Source organism: Manis javanica, chromosome 15 (genome assembly GCF_040802235.1).
Source record: "Manis javanica isolate MJ-LG chromosome 15, MJ_LKY, whole genome shotgun sequence".
NCBI classification, from domain to species: Eukaryota; Metazoa; Chordata; class Mammalia; order Pholidota; family Manidae; genus Manis; species Manis javanica.
Window position 1 is genome coordinate 67,885,248 of NC_133170.1, and position 25,461 is coordinate 67,910,708.

The 25,461-nt window shown below is 43.3% G+C and overlaps 1 protein-coding gene across 5 annotated transcripts in view; it reads right to left on the reverse strand.

The window, feature by feature from the left end:
- The window catches only part of TMEM120B (transmembrane protein 120B), a 34,945-nt gene extending 17,664 nt beyond the window's left edge, over nucleotides 1–17,281 (reverse strand). The window contains exons 1-3 of one of the 5 annotated variants that reach the window (XR_005060206.2): nucleotides 16,862–17,278; nucleotides 1,870–1,988; nucleotides 10–126 (exon numbers count right to left, since the gene is read on the reverse strand). Coding sequence is in view for 3 of the 5 variants with exons in the window: in XM_017649350.3 (XP_017504839.2) it covers nucleotides 10–126; nucleotides 1,870–1,988; nucleotides 16,862–17,083 (458 nt within the window). In the remaining 2 variants the exon portion in view is untranslated. Of the gene's footprint in view, nucleotides 1–9; nucleotides 127–1,869; nucleotides 1,989–16,861 lie in introns of all 5 variants that reach the window. The other 4 variants (XR_005060205.2, XM_017649350.3, XM_017649351.3 and 1 more) reach the window with 4 other exon arrangements.
- Nucleotides 17,282–25,461: the final 8,180 nt, after the last annotated feature.

Below are 25,461 nucleotides of genomic sequence, written 5' to 3' on the forward strand. Positions count from 1 at the left end.
AGCTCCTACCCGTTCTTCTTGGGCAGGTAGGCCTCCATGTCAAAGAAGATGTTCTGCCTCTCCTTGATGTTGGCACCCATCTGCTGAACAAGCTCTGCTTCCTCCCGGCTGGCATGGCGCTTGTACCTGTAGTCAGAGGTGTGGGCTTAGGAGAAGCAGGGGCATTATTCAAGACTAGAGGAAGAATCTGGAAGCTCTGGGCACTGCTCTCCTATCTTTCCATCTCAATGCTTCTTGCAACCTCAGTTTTCCATCTGTATTCTCTGAATTTGAGGCTGGCTCTCTGCTCGCCTTGTGACCTTGGCAAAGTCCTTTAACCACTCTGCCTTACTTTCTATACCTAGTAACAGGAAATAGCATCAGGCCTACCTCACTGACAATACCACTGTGACGGTTAAATCAGTAAATGCAACATAACGCATTGAGGATGATATGGATATCAATGGATACAATGGATGTCTACTGGTAATACTGTCCTCCCTAGTCTAAAGGAATAAACTGAAGGTTATTAAGAGGACAGCAGGAAAGCACTTTGAATATATAGGCAGTCAACCATCAAGGCCTGGCTGTCATTCTCTGGTGACATTTAACTCTCAAAACTACAAAAACAAGTCAGTAAACAGACTCTCAGAATAGTAGGGTTCTCATGGGTCTACCCTCTAACCCAGTGGTTCTCCACTGGGGACACTTGGCACTGTCTGGGAACATTTTAGTTATCACAACAGGGTAGAAAGTTCTACTGGCATCTAGTGGAGAGAGGCCAGAGATGCTGTTAAATATTACACAACAGCCTCCTGCAGCAAAGAATTATCAAGAGTGCCGAGACTGAAAAACCCCAGATTGATAAAAGACTCTGAGTCTTGCCATCAGTAAGATGTGTTTTTCCAAGAGTGGAGATAGCATTACATGGAACCATCCTTATTCTACCCCACAACTAATGGTCCTCCATTTCCAAATAGTTAGCCAAAGTTAGGGGTATAGTCATAACCTCACCAAAAATTTTCCACAAAGGAAAGGAAGAATTGACCAGGAGTCACACACTCTGGAATGGAGGCCCAGTTAAGTGACCTGGGACAAGGCTCTCAGAGCCTCAGTTTCCCTGCCTGCCTGGAAGGGTGAGGGTTACAGCATCCACTGAACTCCTTCACCTGTGGGGATGAGAGCACCCAAACCATGAAGACATGAGGATTCGGATGTGAGCATGTGATCCTGCCCTCAGGAACCGAACTAAGTCGTGAACTGAAGTATGTCCCCACCAGGCATGCCAGACTTCTTAACGCCAGATTCCTAGGTGGGGTGAGCCCCCATATCCATGAAAATGATATTTGCTGTTGACCTGCTCAACAGGACTTCTTATAACAACTTTCCTCTGGGACACTACCTCTCATCCTCCTCCCCTACCCGCCGCCATAGTTCAAGTAGGTCATCCCATCCCCCAGGTCTATGAACTAAGCATATGACCTAGCCTTACCTAACCAGGATCTCAGTGATTGGTTCACAAACAGAGGTATGACCAGTTCTGGTCAATGAGGATCACACCCAGAACTTTTAAAGAAAGACAAATTCTCATTCTTCTGGGATGGCCAAGCCAGTAGGAAGTGAGGCTGGAGGATATAGGCCTGGCACTGCTGGTAGCCATTCTGGTGACCATGAAGGAATAATTATCCTGAGAGTGAAACCAATCTAGAGGAAGGCAGAATTTAGAAGAAAAAAACAGATTCCTAAAAACACACTTTGACCCCTGGATCCAGCAATGCCTGAAGTTATGCCTGTTTTTTCCATTAAAATTTCCCTTCTCTGCTCAAGTCAGCTTTGAGTTGGGTTTCTGTCCCTTAAAACCAGAAGTCTTTGAATTGCAGCCACACCTACCTCTGGAGTGTGTGCTTCAAGTCTTTTAGTCGTGTCTTCTGCTTGTTGATGCAGCTGCTACACAGAGTCTGGAGTGCAGTCAGCTCCTCCAGCTTCTGCCTGTAGACCCTGTGAGTTTCCTGAGGGACGAAGGAGCCCAGGCAGGGCATATGGGAGAATGTGAATAGGTCATTTTTTTCATAGCTTGCTTGTGCCAATGGGATATGACTAGAGATTACAGTCTGACAGCTACAAGACACAACTACAATATCAAAGATGTGGCTTCGAAATTCAGGGAAGGCAGTACAACACAGCACTTGTGTGATAACGAACTGTTTTTTTTCTGCCCAGATCCCATCCTTCTAATGGTAACAGCATCCAAATATGCCTTTGAGGGGCCACCTATCATCAATTCTTAGTCCAGATGGTTTGACATTCCATCCCCATGCCAAGGATGGGCATGTGATCCAGGCCTGGCTAATCAGTGTCCTCCAATTCCCTGGCTACTGATGGATCAGAGGTGAACACACTGAGCTCACACTGGGCCAATGAGAATCGGCTCTGGGATTCTGGCTGGTACTGGTTTAGAAATGGCTCTTTCTTCTGAGTTTGCTAATCTGATCAAAGGTATACCTGAGGCTGCTGAGTGAGGGCAGCCTGCCTAAGAATGAAGGCAAACAGGAAAACAGAATTGAGACATGGTAAGAGACAGAATTCTTACAGCATCATTTCAGCTCTTGGATCTAGCCAGGTCTGAATGTAATGCTATCTATCCAATACTCTTGGTGATATGAATTAATAAATTCCTTCTCCCCTAGGCCAGTTTGTGTTGGGTTTCTCATCCTGGCAATGAAGTGAGCCCTTGCTAAGTCAACTAAGAAAAAAACATAGCTCTTCCCTCATAGGCAGCCTTCCCTACCACAGGCTGTCACTGCAATCAACTCAGTATCTCATTCCTAGAAGTAATCATTGAGGGCCACAAAGCCAGGGGAAATACAAGAGATTTGGCCACAATGCAGGGGGAATGGAACACAGCGACTTCTCAACACTGCTGCCACAGCACTTCCTCCAAAATAATGCCACATGCAGGAAGACAATCCACTCCCTCTCAACTTTTGACCATCTAAGATAAATACAACAATTTGGAGAAAACAGTATGTAAAATGGAGGCTATGAAATTAAAAACATTAATTCAATGAACATATTTACAGTGACTGTTTTCTTGGGTGGAGGGAGAGAAAAAAGGGATGGTCAAATAGCAAGGCCAGAAGCCCAAATGCTCATTTCTACCAAGCAGGGTCCCTTGATGCGAAGATTAAACTAGAAAATAAGGAAGAAGTAAAGGCAGTGACATATGACTAGGTAACAATCAGAAGCAACATCAAAGAATGCTGTGAGCAAGTCTCACTTGGTCTGGCCCCCAGATGAGAGGCCTCGGTCCCCAGGAAGCATACAGTATCCACACTCTTTCCTTCCAGGGTCCCCAGAGAGGAACACTGTGTCTCTCTTTTATTTAACTTTTAATTTTTAAATAACTTAAAATTTGCAAAAAAAATTGTAATAAGAGTACAAAGACTTCTCCTATACCCTTTACTCAGATTCACCAACTGTTAGCATTATGATATATTTGCTTTGTCTCCGTGTGTGTGTGTGTGTGTGTTTTCTGTATCAGGCATCAGTAAACTACAGCCTACAGGCCAAATCTGGCCACCTGATTTGTGCAGGCAGATGGGCAGTAAGCTAGAAATCGTTTTTGGTTGGAAAAAAAAAATCAAAAGAATATTTTATAATATGTGACAAGTATATGAAATTGAAATTTCAGTATCCATAAATAAACGTATTGGAACACAGCCACACCCGTTCATTTACATATTGTCTAAGGCTGTTCTGGCACCACAATGGCAGAGTGAGTAGTTGTGACAGACACCATATGGCCCGTAAAGCCTAGAATCTTGACTACTAGTCCTTTTTGCCAAAAAAGTTGGCCTACTCCTGTTCTAAACCATTTGGGAGTTAGTTGTAGACAACATGCTTCTTTACTCCTAAATACTTCAGTGAGTACTTCTTAAGAACATGACATTCTCTTATATAGCCACAGTACAATTATCAAATACAGAAAATGTAACCTTGATTCAATAATACTATGACCTCAAATACCATCCAAATTCAAATTTTACTAGCTACCCTTGATGGCAACTCCCCCAGATCCTGGAGGCAGGTCAGTCTCCTGCCTTGTACCACTGCTCACATCTCTTTAGTCTCCTTTAGTCTAGAACAGCTCTTCAACTTTTGTCTTTCATGCCAATGCCATTTTTAAAGTACAGTTCAGTTCTTTTGAAGAATGTCCCCTCACCTAGGTTTATCTGATATTTCCTCACAGTTGGATTTTGGTTATGTATTTGGGGCAGACATGCCACTAAAGTGATGCTTTGTCATCAGCGTCTCCCATTAGGAGGGACACAGTGTCAGTGATGTTTGCTTTGATTGCCGGGAAACCCACTTTCTCCACTACAGTATCCAGCTTACTATCCGTTATTAATAAGTCATCTGTAGAGAGAGGCTGTGTTTTAATCACTTTGAATTCTTCAGGGCCAAAAACAACCCTCTATGTTCAACTAGTATCTGCTGGTAATAAAAGGAACCCTCCAGAACTGGCCAGAGAGGACAGGGCCAGGAGACCCTGACTAGACTGCACAGCCTTTGAGAAGATGGCATTTTGGCATGAGAGCCTCTGGCAATGCCAGCTCAGGCTCCTGGAAGATAAAGGGCCATGCTATCTCCTGGCACTCTTTGGTGTTGGGTCCCACCATAAAGAGATAAGACCAAAACTGCAACATTAGCAGCCTGATGCTCACCAGGCCCTCTCCAGTTTTAATTAGTATTTAATTTCACAAGTAAAATATGAAGACATTATTCTCATTAAAAATTAAAACACTATAGCTACGGCTAAAGTAGGTTTTGAATATACCCCTATCCCGCCTTCTCTCCCTTCTCCAGAAGTAACCACTGTTAACAATCTCTTCTAGACCTTTGTCTATGTATCCTTTCAGTCTGCAATCTATGTACCCATGTATTTCTATATAGACCTATTTCTTTACGCACACAAATATATATGCATGTATATGAAAAATACTGCAAAAACCAGTTGTCCCAAATACTTACTATCCTTTGCTTCATTTTACTAATAGGACCTCCCCAAGTCGTAAACAGGCACATGGCTATCCAGCTACAGACATTTCCCAGTCTCTCTTGAAGCCAGGTGTAGCAGTATGACAAAGAGTTAGCCAGTGGTATGCAAGCAGAAATGATGTGGGTAACTTCTGAACCACATTTTTTATAAGAAACTGCTTGCCCTCCACTCTTGCTTTCCCTGGCTGAGATACGGCAACAGTGGGTCTGGTTACCCTGAAAGCAGAGCTGGAAGCCACATGATGCAAATGGTCCACCTCCCCTTCCTGGGCCAAACCAACCTGGATCCCAGGTAGCTGCATGTGACAGCGCCCTCCTCCCTACGATGGTTTTAAAGCATGCTAGCCCACTGTTTAGCACTCTTCACATGGAGAGGTGAGGTCTCTATTCCCTCCCCTAAAATATACATGTGGCTGGTTTGACCAGTAAAATATGGCAGCACTGACACTAAACAATTTCTAAGAAACAGTCACATAAAGCCATATGGTTTCCACCTCATTTGCTGGAATACCCACTCTTAGAGCAAAAAGTTCAACTATCTTAAGGCTACCATGCTGTATAGAAACCCTAACCACATGTAGACACTCTGACCATTAGTCACAATTAAGACAAACCTTCTTGTCAATCTAGTTCAGGCACCGACATGGGGTAAATGATTCCAGATGACTCCAGTCCCAGCCATGTGAGCTACTCCCAGCTATTTAAGTTTTCCCAGCTAAGGCCTCTAATATCATATAGCACAGTCAAGCTATCCACAATATACCTGGTCTAAACTCCTGACCCACGAAAACCATAAGCAAAATGCAATTATTGTTATTTTATTTTATTTTTTTTTACGAGAAAGAGTAAGGCAGAAGCTTTTATTTAGAGATAAAGTTAGAGGGCAAGGCTCCTGGCTCAAGCCAGGAGGGGACAAGAGAGCCCCCAATTATTGTTATTTTATGCAGCAGCAGATAATCGGAACACCATTCACCCTGGGCCACACCTCCCTCTGGACTGTTGTGTGAGAAAGAAGCTACCTAAGTTAAGTCTTTATTTGAGCATTTCTTTGTTATAGCAGCATAGCTTATACCCTAATGCATATACTTTTGATTTTTAAAAATATATTAATAGTATTAGAATATAGATACAATTTGACAACCGTCTTTTCTCAGTCAACATGTCTTCAAGATCTAACTACATAAGAATATACAGACATACTTCATTCATTTTAGTGCTGTGAGGATTTCATATTATGGACATACCCCAGTTTATTTAGCCATTCTCCTATTGCTGGATATTTAGGTTGTTTCCAGTCTCTGACAATAACCAACAATGCAACACTGAATAATATCCTTGTACTGCCTCCTTGGGCACATGTGCAAGTATTTCCCTGGGGGAGAGAAGTGGGATTGCTGGGTCAGAGGGTACAGGCTTGTTTTCAGTTTAACAGATCTTGGCAAACTGCCTGCAGAGTGGCTATACCAATTCACACTCCTACCCACAGCATATAACAGCTGTCCACACAGCACCAACACTCAGTGCTCTCCACCCACATTTACATTTTTACAGACACGCTTCTAATGCTCTGATGGGGACATTTTCTGCTGGATCCTAAGGCAGACTGGAAAGGGATGGAAAGTCAATGGACCTTCCCATAATTTTGTCCCCTGGCACACTGAATCATTCCTACTCTCTGACATTGGCTAGAGCCATTTTCCATGGTAGTTCCAACACTGGAGACTACACATCCGATCCACTCCTGTCCTCGGCTGCAGGCTCAGGATTTGCCAGCCGTGAGGCATGCAATATAGGGTGGGGGGAGTCAGAAACAAAGCCCTCAGTGTGACTCTCTCCACCTTTACTCCCAGGGCACTCCTTATCCATACCCCATCTCTGCTGATTCCACTTCATGCCAATCCCACAAATCGTAGGAAGGATTATCAATTCATTTCCTGGACCCTAACTTTTTCCCAGACAACTTTCTCTCACTCTCTTAATTGTGGTAAAATATATATAACATAAAATGCATCATTTTAATCATTAAATTTTTATTTTTCTAATTGTAATAAAATACACATAAAATCTACCATCTTAACCATTTCAAGCATACAATTCAGTGGCACTAAATATGTTCATGCCGTTGTGCAACCATCCATCCCCAGGACTTCTTCATCCTCCCAACGGAAACTCCAAACCCATCAAACAACTCCATTTCCTATTCTCCCAGTCCCTAGCAACCACCATTCTACTTTTCGTCTCTATGAATTTGGCTCCAGACTTGTCTTTTTTGTGTCTGGCTTGCCTGCTTGCTTGCTTGTTCATTCGTTTGTTCGTTCGTTCATTCATTCATTCATTCATTCATTCATTCATTCATTTTGTTACCATTAATCTACAATTACATGCAGAACATTATGTTTACTAGGCTCCCCCCTTCACCAAGTCCCTCCCACAAACCCCATTACAGTCATTGTCCATCAGCATAGTAAGATGCTGCAGAATCACTACTTGTCTTCTCTGTGTTGCACAGCACTCCCCATGCCCCCCCACACACTATACATGCTAATCATAATGCCCTCTTTCTTTTTCTCCACCCTTATCCCTCCCTTCCCACCCATCCTCCCCAGTCCCTTTCCCTTTGGTAACTATTAGTCCATTCTTGGGTTCTGTGATTCTGCTGCTGTTTTGTTTCTTCAGTTCTTCTTTGTTCTTATACTCCACATGTGAGTGAAATAATTCGGTATTTCTTTTTCCGCCTGGCTTATTTCACTGAGCATAATACCCTCTAGCTCCATCCATGTTGTTGGAAATGGTAAGATTTGTTTTCTTCTTATGGCTGAATAATATTCCATTGTGTATATGTACCACATCTTCTTTATCCGTTCATCTACTGATGGACACTTAGGTTGCTTCCATTTATTGGCTATTGTAAATAGTGCTGCGATAAACATAGGGGTACATCTGTCTTTTTCAAACTGGGCTGCTGCATTCTTAGGATAAATTCCTAGAAGTGGAATTCCTGGGTCAAATGGTATTTCTATTTTGAGGTTTTTGAGGAACCTCCATACTGCTTTCCACAATGGTTGAACTAATTTACATTCCCATTGTGTCTGGCTTATTTAGACATAGCATAATGTTGTCAAGGTCTATCCATATTGTACCATGTGATAGACTTTCCTTCCTTTTAAAGGCTGAATAATATGCCATTATATGGATGTATTAAACTTTCTTTATCCATTCATCTTTTGGCTGTGAATAACTTTACTATGTGAAAAATGTAACTTACTATGTAATTTATTACATAAATTTACTATTGTGAATAATGTTACTATGAACATGGCTGTGTAAGTATCTGCTCGAATCTGTATTCTCACCTCTTTGTGGAATATACCCAGAAGTGGAATTGCTAGATCATATAATAATTCTGTTTACCTTGAGGAACTGCCATACCATTTTCCACAGCAGCTGCACCATTTTACAACAGCTGTGTCTTGCTGCAGTGTCCATGGAGTGGCTCTGGAAGGTGGGAAGGACACAATTCCTGTCTTCCCTTGGGTCCCTGGCTATTTTGCACGAGGGTGTCTCCAGCAGACCCTCAATTGGAACAGTGCTCTGAGATGCTTTTTCCAGGAGCAGGATGAGCCACACTGAGGCAATCCAATCCTGCCTTTCATCCAATCAACCTTGGCCCTGTGGTCTCAAATGGAACTCATCACCAGATGGCAGCCTTCTGTTGTTTTTGCCAACTAGGCAGCCATTCCCCTTCTGTTTAATGTCCCTTAGTAGTTTCTCTGGAGATCCACCCCTCCCCTACACTCAGTCCATTAGATCTGGCTAGGCGCAGAGCTGACTCTGCACCAGGTTCCATGGCATATTGACCCAGGCCTGGCCATTGAGAGCATCAGCCTCCCAACCCAGCTGGTTGATTCAAGGATGGGTATTCAAAACCAACAAAACTCAGTTGTGGGGTTTTTATTAGAACTGCTGAAAAGAGAAAACTCTTTTTCCACTAGTTTTGAAGGTAGCAGGATATGAGCCCAGAGCTAATGCATCTGTCTTGCCTGAGGATGAACCCAACTTAACAGGTAAACAGGGCACAGCAGTAGAGGAAGGCTGAACCCTGATGGTTTCGTCTGAGTCCTTGGATCAGCTTATACCAGAAGGCAGTACACCTTTAACTTCCCAATTATGTAAGTAAACAAATGTCATTTTATTCTGTTTGGCTTTGCCAGCTTGGGTTGAATGTCTTCATTTCAGAGGCAAATGGAAGAATCCAGATTTATATGCCAAACAACAAAGCTTTCCTTCTGGGCAAAGTTACCACACCAGGTAAGAAGAGAAGCTGCAAATCTTGGACTCATTATTACCAAGCTCTTGCTCTGGGTGCTGTCATGTTAAAGACACCAAAAACAAGGACCTGGAGCCTGGCTGAATGAATCCTTCGTCAAGCCAGTAACTAAACAAGCACTCAAAAATATAGATCTCTGAACAACAACACTGGGTATTTTTCTATCAAACCAAGTACCTAAGCCATTATTTTTTCACAACTTTATTGACATACAATCTACATACCATAAAATTCACTCATTTTAAGTGCAAATTCAGTGACTTTCATGCATTTACCAAATTGCACAATATCCAGCTTTAGAAAATTCCATCACCCAATAAGATTCCAGCTCACTCCCCATTCTCACCTCCCCCCAGTTTCTGGCAACCATTAATCTACATTCTGTCCCTCTAGATTTGCCTATTCTGGACATCTCATATAGACTGAATCATATATCATTTTTTTGTCTGGCTTCTTTCACTCAGCATCATGTTTTGGGGCTTATTTATATTGTAGCACATATGGGTATCGCCATTTTCTGAACGTTCAAGCTATACCACTTTACTTTTTCAAAAGACCTACATTAGTAAGTAATGGCTTTTATCATACAAGCAAAAATACTCTTCAGATTTCTTTGGGTTAGCAAAAACAGGTACTAACATAAGTCTTTCTCAACAGCAAAGTGGAGTGATGCGAACTTTCAAAAAGCAGGGGATACTCTTTACTTTACACCATTTCAGCTTACAAAAGGTTTCACGGGAACACTCTACTTTTGGAGAACAGGAAAAACCTGTACTTGTATTTTCTTATTGGTACTCAGCAATAAAAATATGGTATAGATACATCACATTTTGTTCATCCATTCACCAGTTGTTGGACACTTATTTCCACTTCTTGGATATTATGAATAATGCTGCCATGAACATTCATGTACACGTCTTTGTGTAGACATATATTTTCATTTGTCTTGCAGATAATGTAGAAATGGAACTGCCAGACTGTATGGTAAATATAAGTTTAACTTCTAAAGAAAATGTCAAACTGCCAAACCATTATTTTTTTCTAAATTTGGCAGCAGTGGATTGGAACATGGGAAACACCAAAAACTGGGAGTTAGCTCTCTGCACAGCGCTAGGAGCACCACCTTATTAAATGTGATTGACTCCCACATCAAGTTGTTACCTCTAAAAATAACCCAGAGTGCTGAGGGCACCAGAGCAGACAGGCAGCTGCAAAAGAGAACTCCACTCTGCAGCACAAAGCAAGCCCCAACCCCCAACTGTCTAGTTCAAGACCAATCAAAGAAAAAAATAACACAGTTGATAGAATATTTAAAGATGGAGCTTCAGGGGGAAAAGAGAAGATAATTATAAGGCAAACATTGCCAGTAAAGAATCAAATGCTAACTATATAAATGTAATCAAAATGTCCAAGAGAAATACTAGCCAATAGTACTTGATTCTACAGTAAATGATATTTGTTCAGTCATAATCATGTAAATGACTGACACTGAGCCTAGAGATAGCCTGGTTTTGTTTATGAGCCTTTTGGTACTGCCAGGTTACTTTCTGGTCTACTGCTCACTCTAATATGAAATACTTCAGGCATACAAAAAAAGACAGAAACATATAATAGAAAATAAATGTAACATTAACACCAAATTCTCTCCCTCAGTTTAAGAAATAACAGTGCACATAGTTTTATAAAGCCCATATGTGTTTTAGGTGGGATCCCCATCCTCTGCCCCCAAAGAGGAGAACCCCTATCCTGGTTATTTCTGTCCTGCCCATCCCAGATCAGTTCTGTCTTTGTGCTCTGGGAGGCTGACCACTGTGGACTGCATCTCCTGGACTCCCTTGCCCTGCCTCCTGCCTGGGGTTAGCCAGTGGGATGCACAGACAAGACGGGAAGGCAGGAGGAGAGAGAAGCAGGGTATTTGTTGCTCCTGCTTCCTTCCTGCTTTGCTGCAGCCTTCAACCATCACAGCTCCCGACCTGCAGCTCACCTTTCCCAGCAGTGGACTATGGCCAAGCTCTGTGACTGCCCCCTTAGGATTAGGATGGATCTCAGCAGCAGGGGCCTCACCCTTAAACTGCTGCACCTCTGTAAATAACACCTTCCTTAAACTCTTTTCAGTGAGACCCTTTTGGGGAGTCATTTGCTTCTTGCCAGGGCCCTGCCCAAATCTCCACTATACTGCATCTGGCCCATATCACTTCTTTCTAAGTCTTTGTATTTGTACTACATAGATATGTATCAGTAAGCAATATGTAGTGTTGTTCTGAATATTACACACTGTATATACTTTAGTGTCATATAATACTTTATTATACTACAACTTTCAATGTTGCTTTTCTTTCTATAACATTTATTGATGTTGCTACACATAGCTCTAGTTTATTCATTCTGTAATTCATACCCCACTCTATGGGTATTCAGTGGAACTGTCCACTCTGACTCTGATGGACATTTAAGTTTCAGTTTTCAGATGCTATAAACAAGTGTTATGAGAATTCCTATACATATATATTAGAATTTTTAACTATGTGGATATGCATAACTTATAAAAATATAGAATGTATAAGATAAAGGCAGGGTGGGGGAACACACTAACATTGGATCATTCTTTCCAATATATCTGATTACCATCCTTTTATACCATGTATAGAAGACACAAACAAGCAAGTTTCCACTGGAGGATTACAGGATCTGCTGACTCTCCTGTCCTTTGAGAGCTTGAGGTCCCAAGATCTGTGCCAGTGGGAAGATGAGGTTAATGACTCCAGGTCCCAGCACGGCTGTGAAACAGCTGGAAATGCTTTCTTAACACAACTTGGCTGAGTTGTAAGATCCGGAACTGAGAAGTCACAACTCCTGAGTCAACATACTGCAAGAATTGCCAGCAATGGAATCTCGTGGCATTTTCAGACAGGACCTTAGCCCAAGAACACTGCAAGTTGGTGGGCAATGCAGTAGACTGCAACAGAGCCATGGCCACCACCAAAATGTGGTGCCTTATAGCTGTGCTTCTTTCTAGTGGTAGGGTGTTCCCCCACCCTGCCTTTATCTTATACATTCTATATTTTTATAAGTTATGCGTAACTTCCTTGGGAGTGTCTTAACACAATTTGGAAATCACATATATAAACTGTTTCTATTACCCCCAAAAAATGCCTGTCTAACATCTCTGATTTTTTTTACTCCCAGTATTTTGATTTTCCTTCATGGGGCCACCCCTCACCCACTCTTTTTACATGTTGTTTGAGTGGCACTGATTCCAGTCTTGGGCTCCAGGGGTAAGAAAAGTAACCGAGGCCTAGCAGATCAGTGCCACAGTGACTGGTTAAGTAAGGGATTATCACATGACCCAAGCTGGGCCAGTGAGTCGGCCTTGGGACTCCTGCTGGAATTACTCTGCTTCTTCCATGCTTACTAAGCTGGTAGATATCAACCTGGGGCTTTCAGTGCGCATCTTTGCTGCAACATAGGTGAGACCCCTGAAAAAGAAGCTGACACAGAGGGGACAGAGAAAGACATACAAAGTGGCATCATCGGAGTCCCTGGATCCAGCCTTGCCTGAAGTCATTTGCTGATACATGGACTTCCTGATACATGAGCCAATAAACCCCTTTTTCTGGCTTAAATCTGACTGAACTGGGTTTCTGTGACTTGCAGTTAAGAACCCTGACTGATGCATTATGGTAAAGCATCATCCAAATGAAATGGCTCAAAAGTTTCCTTCTAAAACAAAAGGTCTCAGGTACTTTAGAGTATACTGTGTTAGGAACCCAAAAAGTACCTGATGTATACAGCAGACCTGCATTCAAATTCTAGCTTTGTGACTTTAAAATTACTTAACATTTCTTAGCCTCAATTTCTTCATCTATAAAGTAAGGGTTGTTGTTTAGATTAAATGGAATAATCCATGTATCATACAGTTAGTTCTTACTATTATTCTTGTCAGCCTTTGTTTGGTAGAGACTCAAGTTCAGAGAGGTAGCTTGCAAAAGGTCACACACTAGACGGTGGCAGAGTTCAGGCCTGAATCCAGGAATCCTCACTCCCTGACCAGGGTTCTTTCTATACAATTCATTTCTAAAGAAAGAGGTCCATAGGACAATTCAAGGTGAAGAGAAACAAGAGCCTGCAAGAGCAAGCCCAGGGTAGACCTGCCTTGTGCAGTGGTTAAGAGTGCAGACTTTAATGTACTCAGCAAGAGTTCAAATCCTGACTCCAGTACTTACAAACCATGTGACTATGGATATGTGATTTTTCACTCTGTAAAACGGAGATGACAGGATCTATTTTACAGGGCTTTAATAAAATGATACTTATCTTAGAAATGACTATAGTATCTTACTACACTGATGGATAGTGATTGCAATGAGGGGTGGGGTCCGGTGGACTTGATAATATGGGTGAATGTTGAAACCACAATGTTGCTCATGTGAAACCTTCATAAGATTTGTACATCAATGACACCTTAATAAAAAAAAATTGAGAGTACCTAATCCAGGATGCTTTAACAGAAGTAACTGAAAATTCTATTTAAACTGGCTTAATTAATAAAGGAAATTTGTTGTCTCATGTGATGAAAAAAAATGATTCTGATCTTGCTTCCACCCTCATGTCCCCCTCATGTCTAGTGTATACACAGCAGCCAGATGGATGCCCATTTCATTGGCAGTAAAAGCGAAAAATCTTTACAATGGTCTACCAGGTTCCTGAATTTCTGCAAGATCAGGTTTAGAGAAAGGCCTCTTCAGGCTACCTTCTTCCTGGGTGAGAAGGGACAGGGTTGGGTTTCCAGCGATGCAAGGGAGGAAATGCTCATTAAATCACCTGCCGCAGGGTCTGTAAGTGACCTTTTGTGGTCACACCACAGGTCACGTACCAAACACGTGCTGGTCTCACATTGAGGCTCAATTCACCAGCATGGCTGAAACCCCAATCAGCCAAAACCAAATTCCCTTAGTGACTTGACCTTGCCCGAGTCCAGTGAAGCCTGGGCGGATGCAAATCACAAAAGAAAAAGGATCCTTTCCTCTAGAAAGTCCCAGAGATTATGGCTTTGGGGACATGGGGAATTCCAAAGATCTTTCAAATTCTCTAGGGTTTTAGAATTAGGTTTCCTCTTTCCTCCCTTCATTTGAAAGGGAAGGAGAGACAAATATAGACATACACCACTCTAAGAAAGACTGAATCAGATACAAACATAAAACCCACAAATCCCAGATTCTGAGGCAGATATAAGAAAATTAAGATACACAAGAATTTTCTGGTAGAAAAAAAATCTTTCCCGTTGTTAACCTTTTTAGTTCCAATCTGCCCATCTGCCTACCTGTGGTGACCTCCTTGTTCCCCAACAAATGTCTCATCTGAAAGACTGTGCAACACATACACAATGACAATGCATACCCTATTTAGCATATGCATGTTTCCAGAGACTCATCTCAGGAGTTCAGAGCTCTCACATTTCTTATGGGAGGAGGGGACTGCAAAGACAGACATCCCAATTAACCACTTAGAGAATGATGTTCCAGTCCTGACTTTGGCACTAAATACCGGTGTGACCCCAGCTTAGTCAATGGCCATTCCCAAGCACAAGTTTCCTCACCTAAGAATTGAAGATGTAGACAGTATTCTTGCTCCACTCTATGACCTTGACCTTCAGGAGACTCTGGGACCTTCCATCATCCCTGGCCTCTGACCCAGCAGCTGCCCACCAAAGCCTGAGGCCCACAGGGTCCTTCTTCCCCAAAGCAGGACCCAGGCACTCCAGTTCCCCCTCTGCTAAAGAACCAAGCAGAGGACATCAATTTCCACCCAGCCAGCCCTTCTGCAACTCTTGCTTGCTGTGCACCAGGGAACAAAATGCAAGATTAATTCCCAATTCCTGTCTGTTTTGTCCCTCACACACCTGAGCCCCAGAGACACCAAGTAAGAACACAACAAATCAAGCATCTCTGCAACCTCTGTCTGCGAAGACTAGCTATCTAATTACTGTTAATTGCATTAATTGCATAGCTCTGAAGTGTTAGGACTCCTCCTCTCCTCCTAATCTGAGGCAGGGCAAGGCAAAGGAATTATGAACAACAAAAGCACCACAAAACTCTTCTCTTCTCCCACTCCTGAACCTAATACCCCTTTTGTGGCTCCATGGCTGGACATGGCCCATAAAAGAACCCAGTGGGACAAAGTATTAAGAAGTGGCTGAGCCTTCTCAATGGGAGTGGAACCAGAAGGGTCCCCTGGGAACTGAGGCAGGGGGGACCCACACCCTGGGCCTGAAGGAGAGGGCACCAACCAACACACGCTGGACAGGCCAAAAGAGGCACACTAGTACTGGTTACCTCATCCTCTGCTCATGCCTGTAACAGCACCCCACTTCCTGATCAGCCTTCTCCCCAGCACCCATCTCTCTATTCACCCAGACCTACTGCTTCATGTCTAGACAGATCCATCACAGACACCCTTGGCAATCTCCTCTGCCCTCCTCTGGACCCTACAGGAGGCCAACCAACTGCAGTCAAGAGCTATGTAGACAGGGACAATGTCGCAGCTCCAGCTGAGAATATGAGGGAGTGGGGGTGAGGGTGTGGGGTGTGATTTCAGGCAAACAGAGGCCTACTCTGGAGAAAACAGCTGGTAGCTGGTGAGGGAACAGCCTCATCTCCAAAAACGATCCAGGAGTTCCTCCTGGCCAACCCCAAGGTCCCTGAGGCACTTATTGTCACCAGAGAAGGTGGCTGAGGCCTCTTTGAACCTCATATGAGGAACAGCTCCTCCTGAGGACTCCTCCAGGGCAATACCATTCTCTCAGGGGCCTCTCCTACACCCACTCTCACCCCACCCCACGTAAGGCTTTGGGCCAGATGGGCGAGGGCTGGGAGCAGCCTCTATCACTGAGGGAGGCAACCCAGCTGTCAGAACTGACAGATGTCATCCACAACGCCAGACTCAGCCTGCAGCAGCGCCAGAGGCTGGCACAGATACCAGGGCTCCAAAGACATAAAACAGGGGTCCCCAATCCCTAAGCAAAGCCTGCGGGTAGAAGGTGAACGTCTCCCAAGCACACCTGCCAAAACGGATCTACAAGAAGAGAGGGCTGCCCCGCCAGAGTAGCGGGAAACTCGGGGGCTTGGCGGGGTATAGGAGACCCTGCGGAGGTGGGGCTAGGCTGTTCTCTTTGAGTTCCAGCACATACCTGTCCCCCAGGCCTTCCCCACATGGACACACTTGAAACTTCCCCTCAGAGACCACAGACCAACTTTCTGCAGCGAAGGAGATGCGCGGAGTAAAGGTGGCGGAATGGTGGGCTCCGACCCGGCGCCCCAAGTGGATGTAGAGCTGAAGTGCGGGGAGATGGAGGGGCTGGCCCAAGGGTACCCCCAGCCCCCCGGGTCTAACCAGGGGTACCCCTAGGCCCTGAGGGTCCCACCGCCAGAGCCGGGGAAGCAGGAAAGGGAAGGCATTGCACCTCAGGTAGAGTTGCACGACCAGGTGGCCCGGCCCTACCTGCAGTTCCTGAAATTCTCCTTCCAGCTCGTGCCACTCGCGCTCGCAACGCTCCAGCTGGCCGGACATGGTGCGGCGGCGCGAGGGGGCGGCGGCTCCCGCAGCCCCGCGCGGCGGTCGCCTACAGTCCAAGCGCGTTCGCTTGCCGGCCGCCTTCCGAGCCACCAGCTGTTCCTGCGCAGCCGGAGCCACGCGCGCACCTGACGTCACAGCCCCGCCCATCGCCAGGGGGTGGGTCTCGCTCTTGCGCACGCGCCTCCCCGGCTCCGCTCCCGCTGCGCTGGCCGGGGCCGTGGGGGAGGGAGAAGTCTGCCGGAGTTTTGCAGGTTTCGGCAGTCTGTCGCTGCCCTCGTGAGAGTGCTTTTGCGCCTCCAGACTCTCTCTCCCAGTTGGGGTTGACTGTAAACTGCATTTGCAGAACTTATTTTACTTAGACTGTGTTTATTTGGGGTGCCTAGGATCAGGAGGGAGAAAGATTTGGGGAAGGTGGAAGCTCACCACCCCGTGGCATTGCCTGACCTGAGCCAAAGCCAAGGGCCTGGAATGCTAGAACTGACATTGGCAGTCGAGCAAGGTCGCGGGGCAGGGCGGGGAAGCGCGGGGAGGGCCCTATCATCTCACATGGTCATTACCTACTGCAACTAATACATCCTAGTTTCCTGCCCTCTAAGACTCTCGGTGACTCTTAACAGCTGTTTCTGTCACTCGAATGACACAGTCCTCAAAGTGAATTGAATCCAAATTCCTTCCCCTCCCCTGCATGGTCCTTCTACAAGATCCATCCCCGCCTAGCTTTCCAGTCCCTACTAATCTTACCACACCCCGTCCCGCCCCGGGTTGTTACTCTTCGGCCACCGTTTTTTCCTCATTCTGACCTTACTAGAACATTGTTCCTATGGTTGACTTTTTCTCATCATTCAAGCCTTAGTTCATATGACACCTGTTAGTTTCCTAGCACTGCCTTAACCACAAACTGGGTTGCTTAAACAGTAGAAATGCATTCTCTATGGTTCCCGAGGCCAGCTAGCCCTGACAAATCAGGGTCAGCAGGGCTGTGCCCCCTGATAACTCTGGGTAGAATCTTTCCTTGCTTCTTCATAGGGTGGCTATCCATCCTTGTCGTTCCTCAGCTTGAAGCTTCATCCCTTCAATTTCTGCTTCTGCTGTCACATGGCCTTCCTCCCTGTGTGGCTATTTGTGTCCTCTCCTCTTACAAGGACCCCAATCTAATGGACTTAGGGCCCACTTTACTCCAGCACGACCTCATCTCAACTACACCTGCAAAGACCCTATTTCCATATAAGGTCACATTATGAGGTAGTGGGTATTAGAACTACAACATACCTTTCCCAGGGACACAATCCAACCTGTAATACCACCTCTGAATAGACTTTTCCTGAATACCCGGAGGTTCAAACCTCCTCCTGGTCACTTATATATCACCTGTTTTGTTTCCTTCATACAAGCTACCATTATATGAACATGTTTGTCTCCATGTTGGTTGTACGTTTCCCTCCATGGGCATAGTCTCCATGAGGTCTCAGGGATCTTGTCTCTGTCTTGGTTGTCATCCCCAGAGCTTGGCAGAGAGTAGGCCCTCAAAAACATATGTGTACTCCTGAATATAAGCATGAGCAACTTCTTCCTGAACATATCTCCTCGAGCAAGGGAAACAAAAGCAAAAATGAACTCATGGGACTACATCAAACTAAAAAGTTTCTGTACGGCAAAGGACACCATCAACAGAACAAAAAGGCATCCTACAGTAAGGGAGAATATATTTGTAAATGACATATCCAACAAGGGGTTAACATCCAAAATATATAAAGAACTTACATACCTCTACACCCACAAAGCAAATAACCTGATTAACAAAAGGGCAGAGGATATGAAGAGACAGTTCTCCAAAGAAATTTAGATGACCAACAGGCACATGAAAATATGCTCCACATCACTAATCATCTGGGAAATGCAAATTAAAACCACAATGAGATATCACCTCACACCAGTAAGGATGGCCAGCATAGAAAAGACTAAGAACAACAAATGCTGGCAAAGATGCAGAGAAAGGGGAGCCCTCCTACACTGCTAGTGGGATTGTAAGCTAGTTCAACCACTGTGGAAAGCAATATGGAGGTTCCTCAAAAAACTAAAAATAGAAATACTATTTGACCCAGGAATTTCACTCCTTGGAATTTACCCAAAGGATACAACTTCTCAGACTCAAAAAGACATATGCACCCCTATGTTTATTGCAGCACTTTTTACAATAGCCAAGATATGGAAGCAACCTAAGTGTCCATCAGTAGATGAATGGATAAAGATGTGGTACATATACACAATGGAATACTGTTCAGCCATAAGAAAGAAACAAATTCTACCATTTACAACAACGTGGATGGAGCTGGAGGACATTATGCTCAGTGAAATAAGCCAGGCGGAGAAAGACAAGTACCAAATGATTTCCCTCATTTGTGGAGAATAACAACGAAGCAAAACTGAAGGAACAAAATAGCAGCAGACTCAGAGACTCCAAGAAGGAACTAGTGGTTACCAAAGGGGAGGGATGTGGGAGGGCAGGTGGGGAGGGAGGGAGAAGGGGATTGAGGGGTATTATGTTTAGTACACATGGTGTGGGGGATCACGGGGAAAGTAGTGTAGCACAGAGAAGGCAAATAGTGAATCTGTGGCATCTTACTACACTGATGGACAGTGCCTGCATTGGGGTATGGGTGGGGACTTGATAATATAGGTAAATGTAGTAACCACATTGTTTTTTCATGTGAAACCTTCATAAGAGTGTATATCAATCATACCTTAATAAACAATTTAAAAAAAAGATTATCTACTGCAGAGGTTCTCAACTTGGGGAGTTCATAGACCCCTCTGAGAACTCTGAATGGGGAATATGCACATAAGCACACAGAGAAATAGTTCCAATTCTTAACTGAGGCCTGAAGAAGAGTATGATTTACTCAAGATTACCAGCTAATTAATGACCAACTTTTAATTAATGAGCCTCATCTCTAGAGGTTAGGATTTCAAATAGTATTTTTGGGAGACACAATTCAACTCATAACCACACTGCTCAAAAGAGATGAAAGGAGGCTTGTTTACATGCCTGGTTATTATGGACTGGATATCAGTGTGAATTGCACCTTTTTGGTTGGCTCCCTTCCTCGTCCCCCTCCTCTATTCTTCTCCTTGCTCCCCACTCTCTCTCTCCCTTCTCCTCCCCTCTCTTCTTCTTTTACATTTTAGTATTCCTAAAAAATATTCTTGAGCTTATATTGAATGCATTTAAGTGACTTGGAAGCAATTTGATCCTGTTGAATCTTGCTTTTAACATTTACCTGGGACCTAAACAGGACTCAGTCTAGAGCTGATTTTTCCCCACTGCTGAGGCAAGACTAGTGGCCCATGAACCACAGGGTTTTTCAGTCTGGCTGGTGGGACTGGCACTACTCCTGGTCCTGTGTGTTGTATATGCTCTTACCTCCATTATGTTAGGTGCCCTTGTGTACACATGCTGACCAGTACTCAGTTCACCACTGGAGGAGACTCTGCAGGCCTCTGGAGTCACCATGCACAGCTGTGTCTTCTCTAGGATCCCAACCTCCTTGGTTCCCCTGGACTCTCAGCTGTCTTCTCAGCCAGAGCATCTGCGTGTCTGCACTGGAGCCCACTGTCCCCGCACCATGGCCTACAAACCTCTCAAGACAATAAGCTGGGCAGTTGTAAACTAACTCCATGTTCTTCCTGTCTCTCAGGGATCATTATCCTGTTGACTGATGTCCAGTGTCTTAAATGAAAAACATTTCATAAATATTTTCTCCATTTTCTAGTTTCAGGTGAGAAGGTAAATCTGGTCCAAGTTACTGTATCTTGGCTGGCAGAAATCAACATAATGCATTTGCCATTCAGATGATTACTGTGGGTGTCAGTAATTCATGCCCTTTCTTTCTTCTTGCTGAGTGTATTGCACTGTATGGATGGATCAGTTTGCTTATCCATTCTTTATCCATGCACGGCTTGAAGAACCTTTGGCTTGTTTCCAGTTTAGGTTGATTATGAATTAAATCACTATAAACATTTATGTAAATGTTTTTAAATAAAGAAAAAGACAATTTTACATAAAAATCCAGACTTTACTTTCTCTTGAAAAATGGAAAGACCTCATCACACTGGGCTAACATTCTTGCAGGACAATGGGCTGGAACAGAGTAAAAGATGTCCCCTTCCCATGGAGCTTGCCAGTTGACACGGTCCCCACAATGCTCAAATGTACTGCCCCAGGCTTACTTCATGTATTTGCATAACCTGTAATCCTTGGCAACAAATGATTTTGAGACTCTAGATAAAATGTCATCTTTATGTAAACTGTATGTATCACTCAAATGGTGGAAAACAAAGAAAGTGATTTATTTAACTGGGGTTGCAGAATCAAAAAGGAAAGACAAAGCCTTGAAGGATGAGTAAAATGTCACCAAGCAGAGGATTTGGGAAGATGTCCCTCACTTCTGCTTGCAGTTGCTCAATTCAAATGGGTTCTTCCACCCCAGGCTGCCCATGGGCAGAGAGAGAGGCCGGTGTTATCCCTGGGGAAAGCTGGGCAGGTGTACCTTATTGGTAGATGGCTAGAGTCAGGTTGCAAATCTAAGGGCCTGTTCTCTCTGTGGGGACAGGACTCCATGTGCATTATTTAGGAGCCCTTCTGCAGATGGCACAGGCTGGCCACCCAGCCACTCAGGTGCCAGAACTACCACATCTTACCTGACTGCCACCCTCTCCAGGTTTCTACACTTTCAGACTACCTTTTGAAGTGAAAATCCCAGGGACTTTTCCTTCATCTGCTTTCCACAAATGCCCTTGCTCAAAGTAGTCCCAAATATTATAACATGCAATCTGTGCAAAGATGTTTATAGCAGCATTCTTCAGAACAGCCACACACTGCAAGCATCCCAATGCCCCACAACAGAGAAACCATTAACCAAGCTACAGTCTATTTCATGTAATACCGATATGGCTGTTAAAATGATCATGATGGGAATTAATGGATGCCTGTAAACACACTTAATAAATCATGTTAAGTAAAAAACTAGAGCCCAAAATAATGTGTATATACTGCTTAAAGTTATATGATAATTCATGTACCCTGAAAAAGATTGGGTGAATTGAGTATAACAGAAATAGTCCATCATGTAAATCGATGGCATTTTTTTTTTCCTGAAATGTTTGAGTGTTTGATAGAAATTTAAAATCCTACTCCTGTGAAAGGAAGAAAGGGCAGGGGAGGGGAGGGGAGAGGTGGGGAGAAGGGGGAGGGGAGGGAAGGAAAAAGGAAAGGAGAAAGGAAGAAGAAGAAAAGAAAAAAATGAAATTAATTTTAAGCCCCTATCTGTTCACAGGTTCATACTGTAAACAACAAGTATTATCTATTAAATTTCATTTATTTAATGTTTACTCTTCAAGTATCAAAATGTCCTTTACATCTTTATTCATTTGCATATCCAGTTATTTGCATAACTGGACCTACCTGGGGCGGTAAAGTACAGGCTGGCTGGCTGTATTTTGTCCTATCAGACCTGAGTTCAAATTCCACTTGCTGGGTATGTGACCCTGAGTACTAATGCACCTTCTCCGTAAACTGGGACTTGCTCTCATTAGAGTATTGTGAAGATTACATGTTATGATGTAGCTAAAGTGTCCGACACCATGCAAGACCAGTAAGCACTGACTTTATATATTTGGGTTTACAAAAACCAAACATTTTATTTTGGGGTACTTGTAGATTTACAAACAAAACTGCAAACATAGTTCAGAGAGTTCCCACTCTTTACCCAGTTTCCCCTAATGTTGACAATCTGCATAATTATGGCACCTTTATCAAAACTGAGAAGTTAACATAGGATTATTACTAGAAACAGAACCCCAGGCTTTATTCAGATTTCACTAGTTTCTCCACTAATACCCTTGTTTTTGTTCCAGGATTCCATCTGACATTGCATTTAGGCATCATGTCTCCAGAGTCTCCCTGGTCTGTGATTGTATGTCTTGCCTGTTTTCCATGACCTTAATAGCTTTATTAAGATACTGTGATGAGATGATTTTATGTGTCAACTCGGCTAGGCCACGGGATGCCCAGACATCTGGTTAAACATTATTCTGGGTGTGACTGTGAGGGTGTTTCGAGATGAGATTATTTGAATCATAGATTGAGTAAGGCAGAGTCTTCCCCAAGCAGTGGGGGTAGCTCATGCAAAAAGTTTGAGGGTCTGAACTGAACAAAAAGATAAAGGAGAAAATTCTCTCTGCCTTACTATAAACTGGGACATTGGCCTTTTCCTGCTCTCAGACTAGACAGGATTCATACCATCAGCATGCCTGCTACTCAAGCCTTTGGACTTGGACTAGAGCTCACACCGTCAGCTCTCCTGGTTCTCGGGCAGGCCTCAGACTCAGATGGGAACCACACATTTAACCATTCTTCAGTTGATGGAAATTTGGGTTTTTCTACTTTTTGGCTCTTATAAAATAATGCTATGAATATTCATGTACCAGTTTTTGTGTGGACACAGGTTTCATTTCTCTTGGTATTACACTTAGGAGTGGAATTGCTGTGTCAGACAGTAACTCTGTCTGTAACATTTTGAAGAATTGCCAAACTGTTTTCCAAAGTGGCTGTGCCATTCTACATCTTCATTAGCAATATATGAAGGCTCTGATTTCTCCGCATGCTTATTATTGTCCATTTTAATGTCCATTTTAGCCATCATTGTGATTTTGTGTGAAGTGTATCTTACTGTGGTTTTGATTTTGCACTTTCCTAATGGCTAAGAATGTTGACTGTCTTTTCATGTGCTTATTGGACCATTTGTTTATCTTCTATTGGAGAAATGTCTATTCGAATCCTTCGCTCATTTTTAAATTGGGCCATTTTTCTTTGTTGAGTTGTAGGGTTCTTTATATGTTCCAGATAGAAGTTCATTATTATACATAAGATTGGCAAATACTTTCTCCCATTCTGTGAGTTGATTAAACACACACACACACACACACACACACACATACACACACACACACATTTTTAAGCTTATTCAACAATCTCAAACTTAAGGAAAAGATGGAAGTACAGTACAAAGAACTTATTTTTGGACCCATTTGAGCATAGACCACTGGTGTGCTTCACCCCATCACTCCTGAATACATTACCTACAATCAAGAACATTCTCCTGATCAGCCAAAGTACAATCATCAGAATCAAGAAACTAACACTGATACATAACTGCCCTCAGATCCTCAGACTCCCATTCAAGTTTTCCAGCTGTGCCAATAAGCATCCTTTATAGCAAAAGATCCTGTCCAGGATCACTTGCTATGCTGAGCTATCACGTCTTTTAGTCTCTTTTGTATGGAATGATTCCTTAATTTTTCCATCTTCCCCATCTTGACATTTCTGAAGAGGACAGGACAGTTATTTTGTTGAATTTCCCTCAATTAGGGTTTGCCTAATATTATTAGATTAAGATTAGATAATTCTTGTTAAGACTTGCACAGCAATGATGCTGTGCTTCTCATACAGCTAGCCAGGTGGTACAGAATTTCAGTGTCTCACTCCCAATGATGTTCACTTGGCTTGATTAAGGTACTGTTTCCCTGGCTTCTCCACTGTAAAGTTGCTCTTATCCCCTTTGTAATTTCTAAGCATTGTATGGGAGGCATTCTGTGTAAATACTCTGCTTTTCATCAAACTTCCCATTTATTTATATTAGCATGAACTCATATTTTCTATTTTAGTCAATTAGTTATAATCTGTAATTATTTTGATGCTCAAGCTGTCACAGACTTGGTCATTGAGATCCACTTTTAGCTGCCTTCTGTGTCCTTTTGATAGGTCCTCATCATTCTTTGAGCATTTCCTTACTTTTTAACACAAAAAGATGTTTCAAGCACATCCAATACTTTCCCTGCTCCAATTCTGGAATCACTTATTTCTCCAAGTATTCTCAGTTCCTTTTAGTGGAGAATGGTACCTGGAAGCCAAGTTCTGGGTACTAGACGAGTGTTCAAAAGCACAGGATGCCACTACTGCCAACCCTATCAGGGGACAGCTCTAGGAATTATATTTATGTATGTCCATGTATATTTGTACACACACCTTAATCTATAACTCCATCTATAAATACTGAAAACCATGACTTCACACCAATATACAATTCCAATCCATAGGTCTTCTGCTTTTCTCCCTTTTCTGTATTTTTAACTCCTTTCTCCAAGAATGAGAAACCTGGCTCCCACTATCCCTGGTATATTTACTTATCTGATCATTCCTCCTCACATGTAACCAGTCTCCAACCGCCATCACCATCCTCACCCAGTCCTGATGCCATCTTGCACCAAGCAGATCTATCTTGATTAAAAGGATGATGAGCATGTTTTTTTTTGGGTTGGTGTCCAGACTGAAATATCTTTTTTTTAAATAATGAAAATGTCTTCAACCCCCAATGGTTGTTATCAACCAGATATGAATGGGAAGAAGTGCTCGATAAAGGTTTAGAAACTGAACACTTCCTAATTCACTCAAAAGCCATCTAAGAATA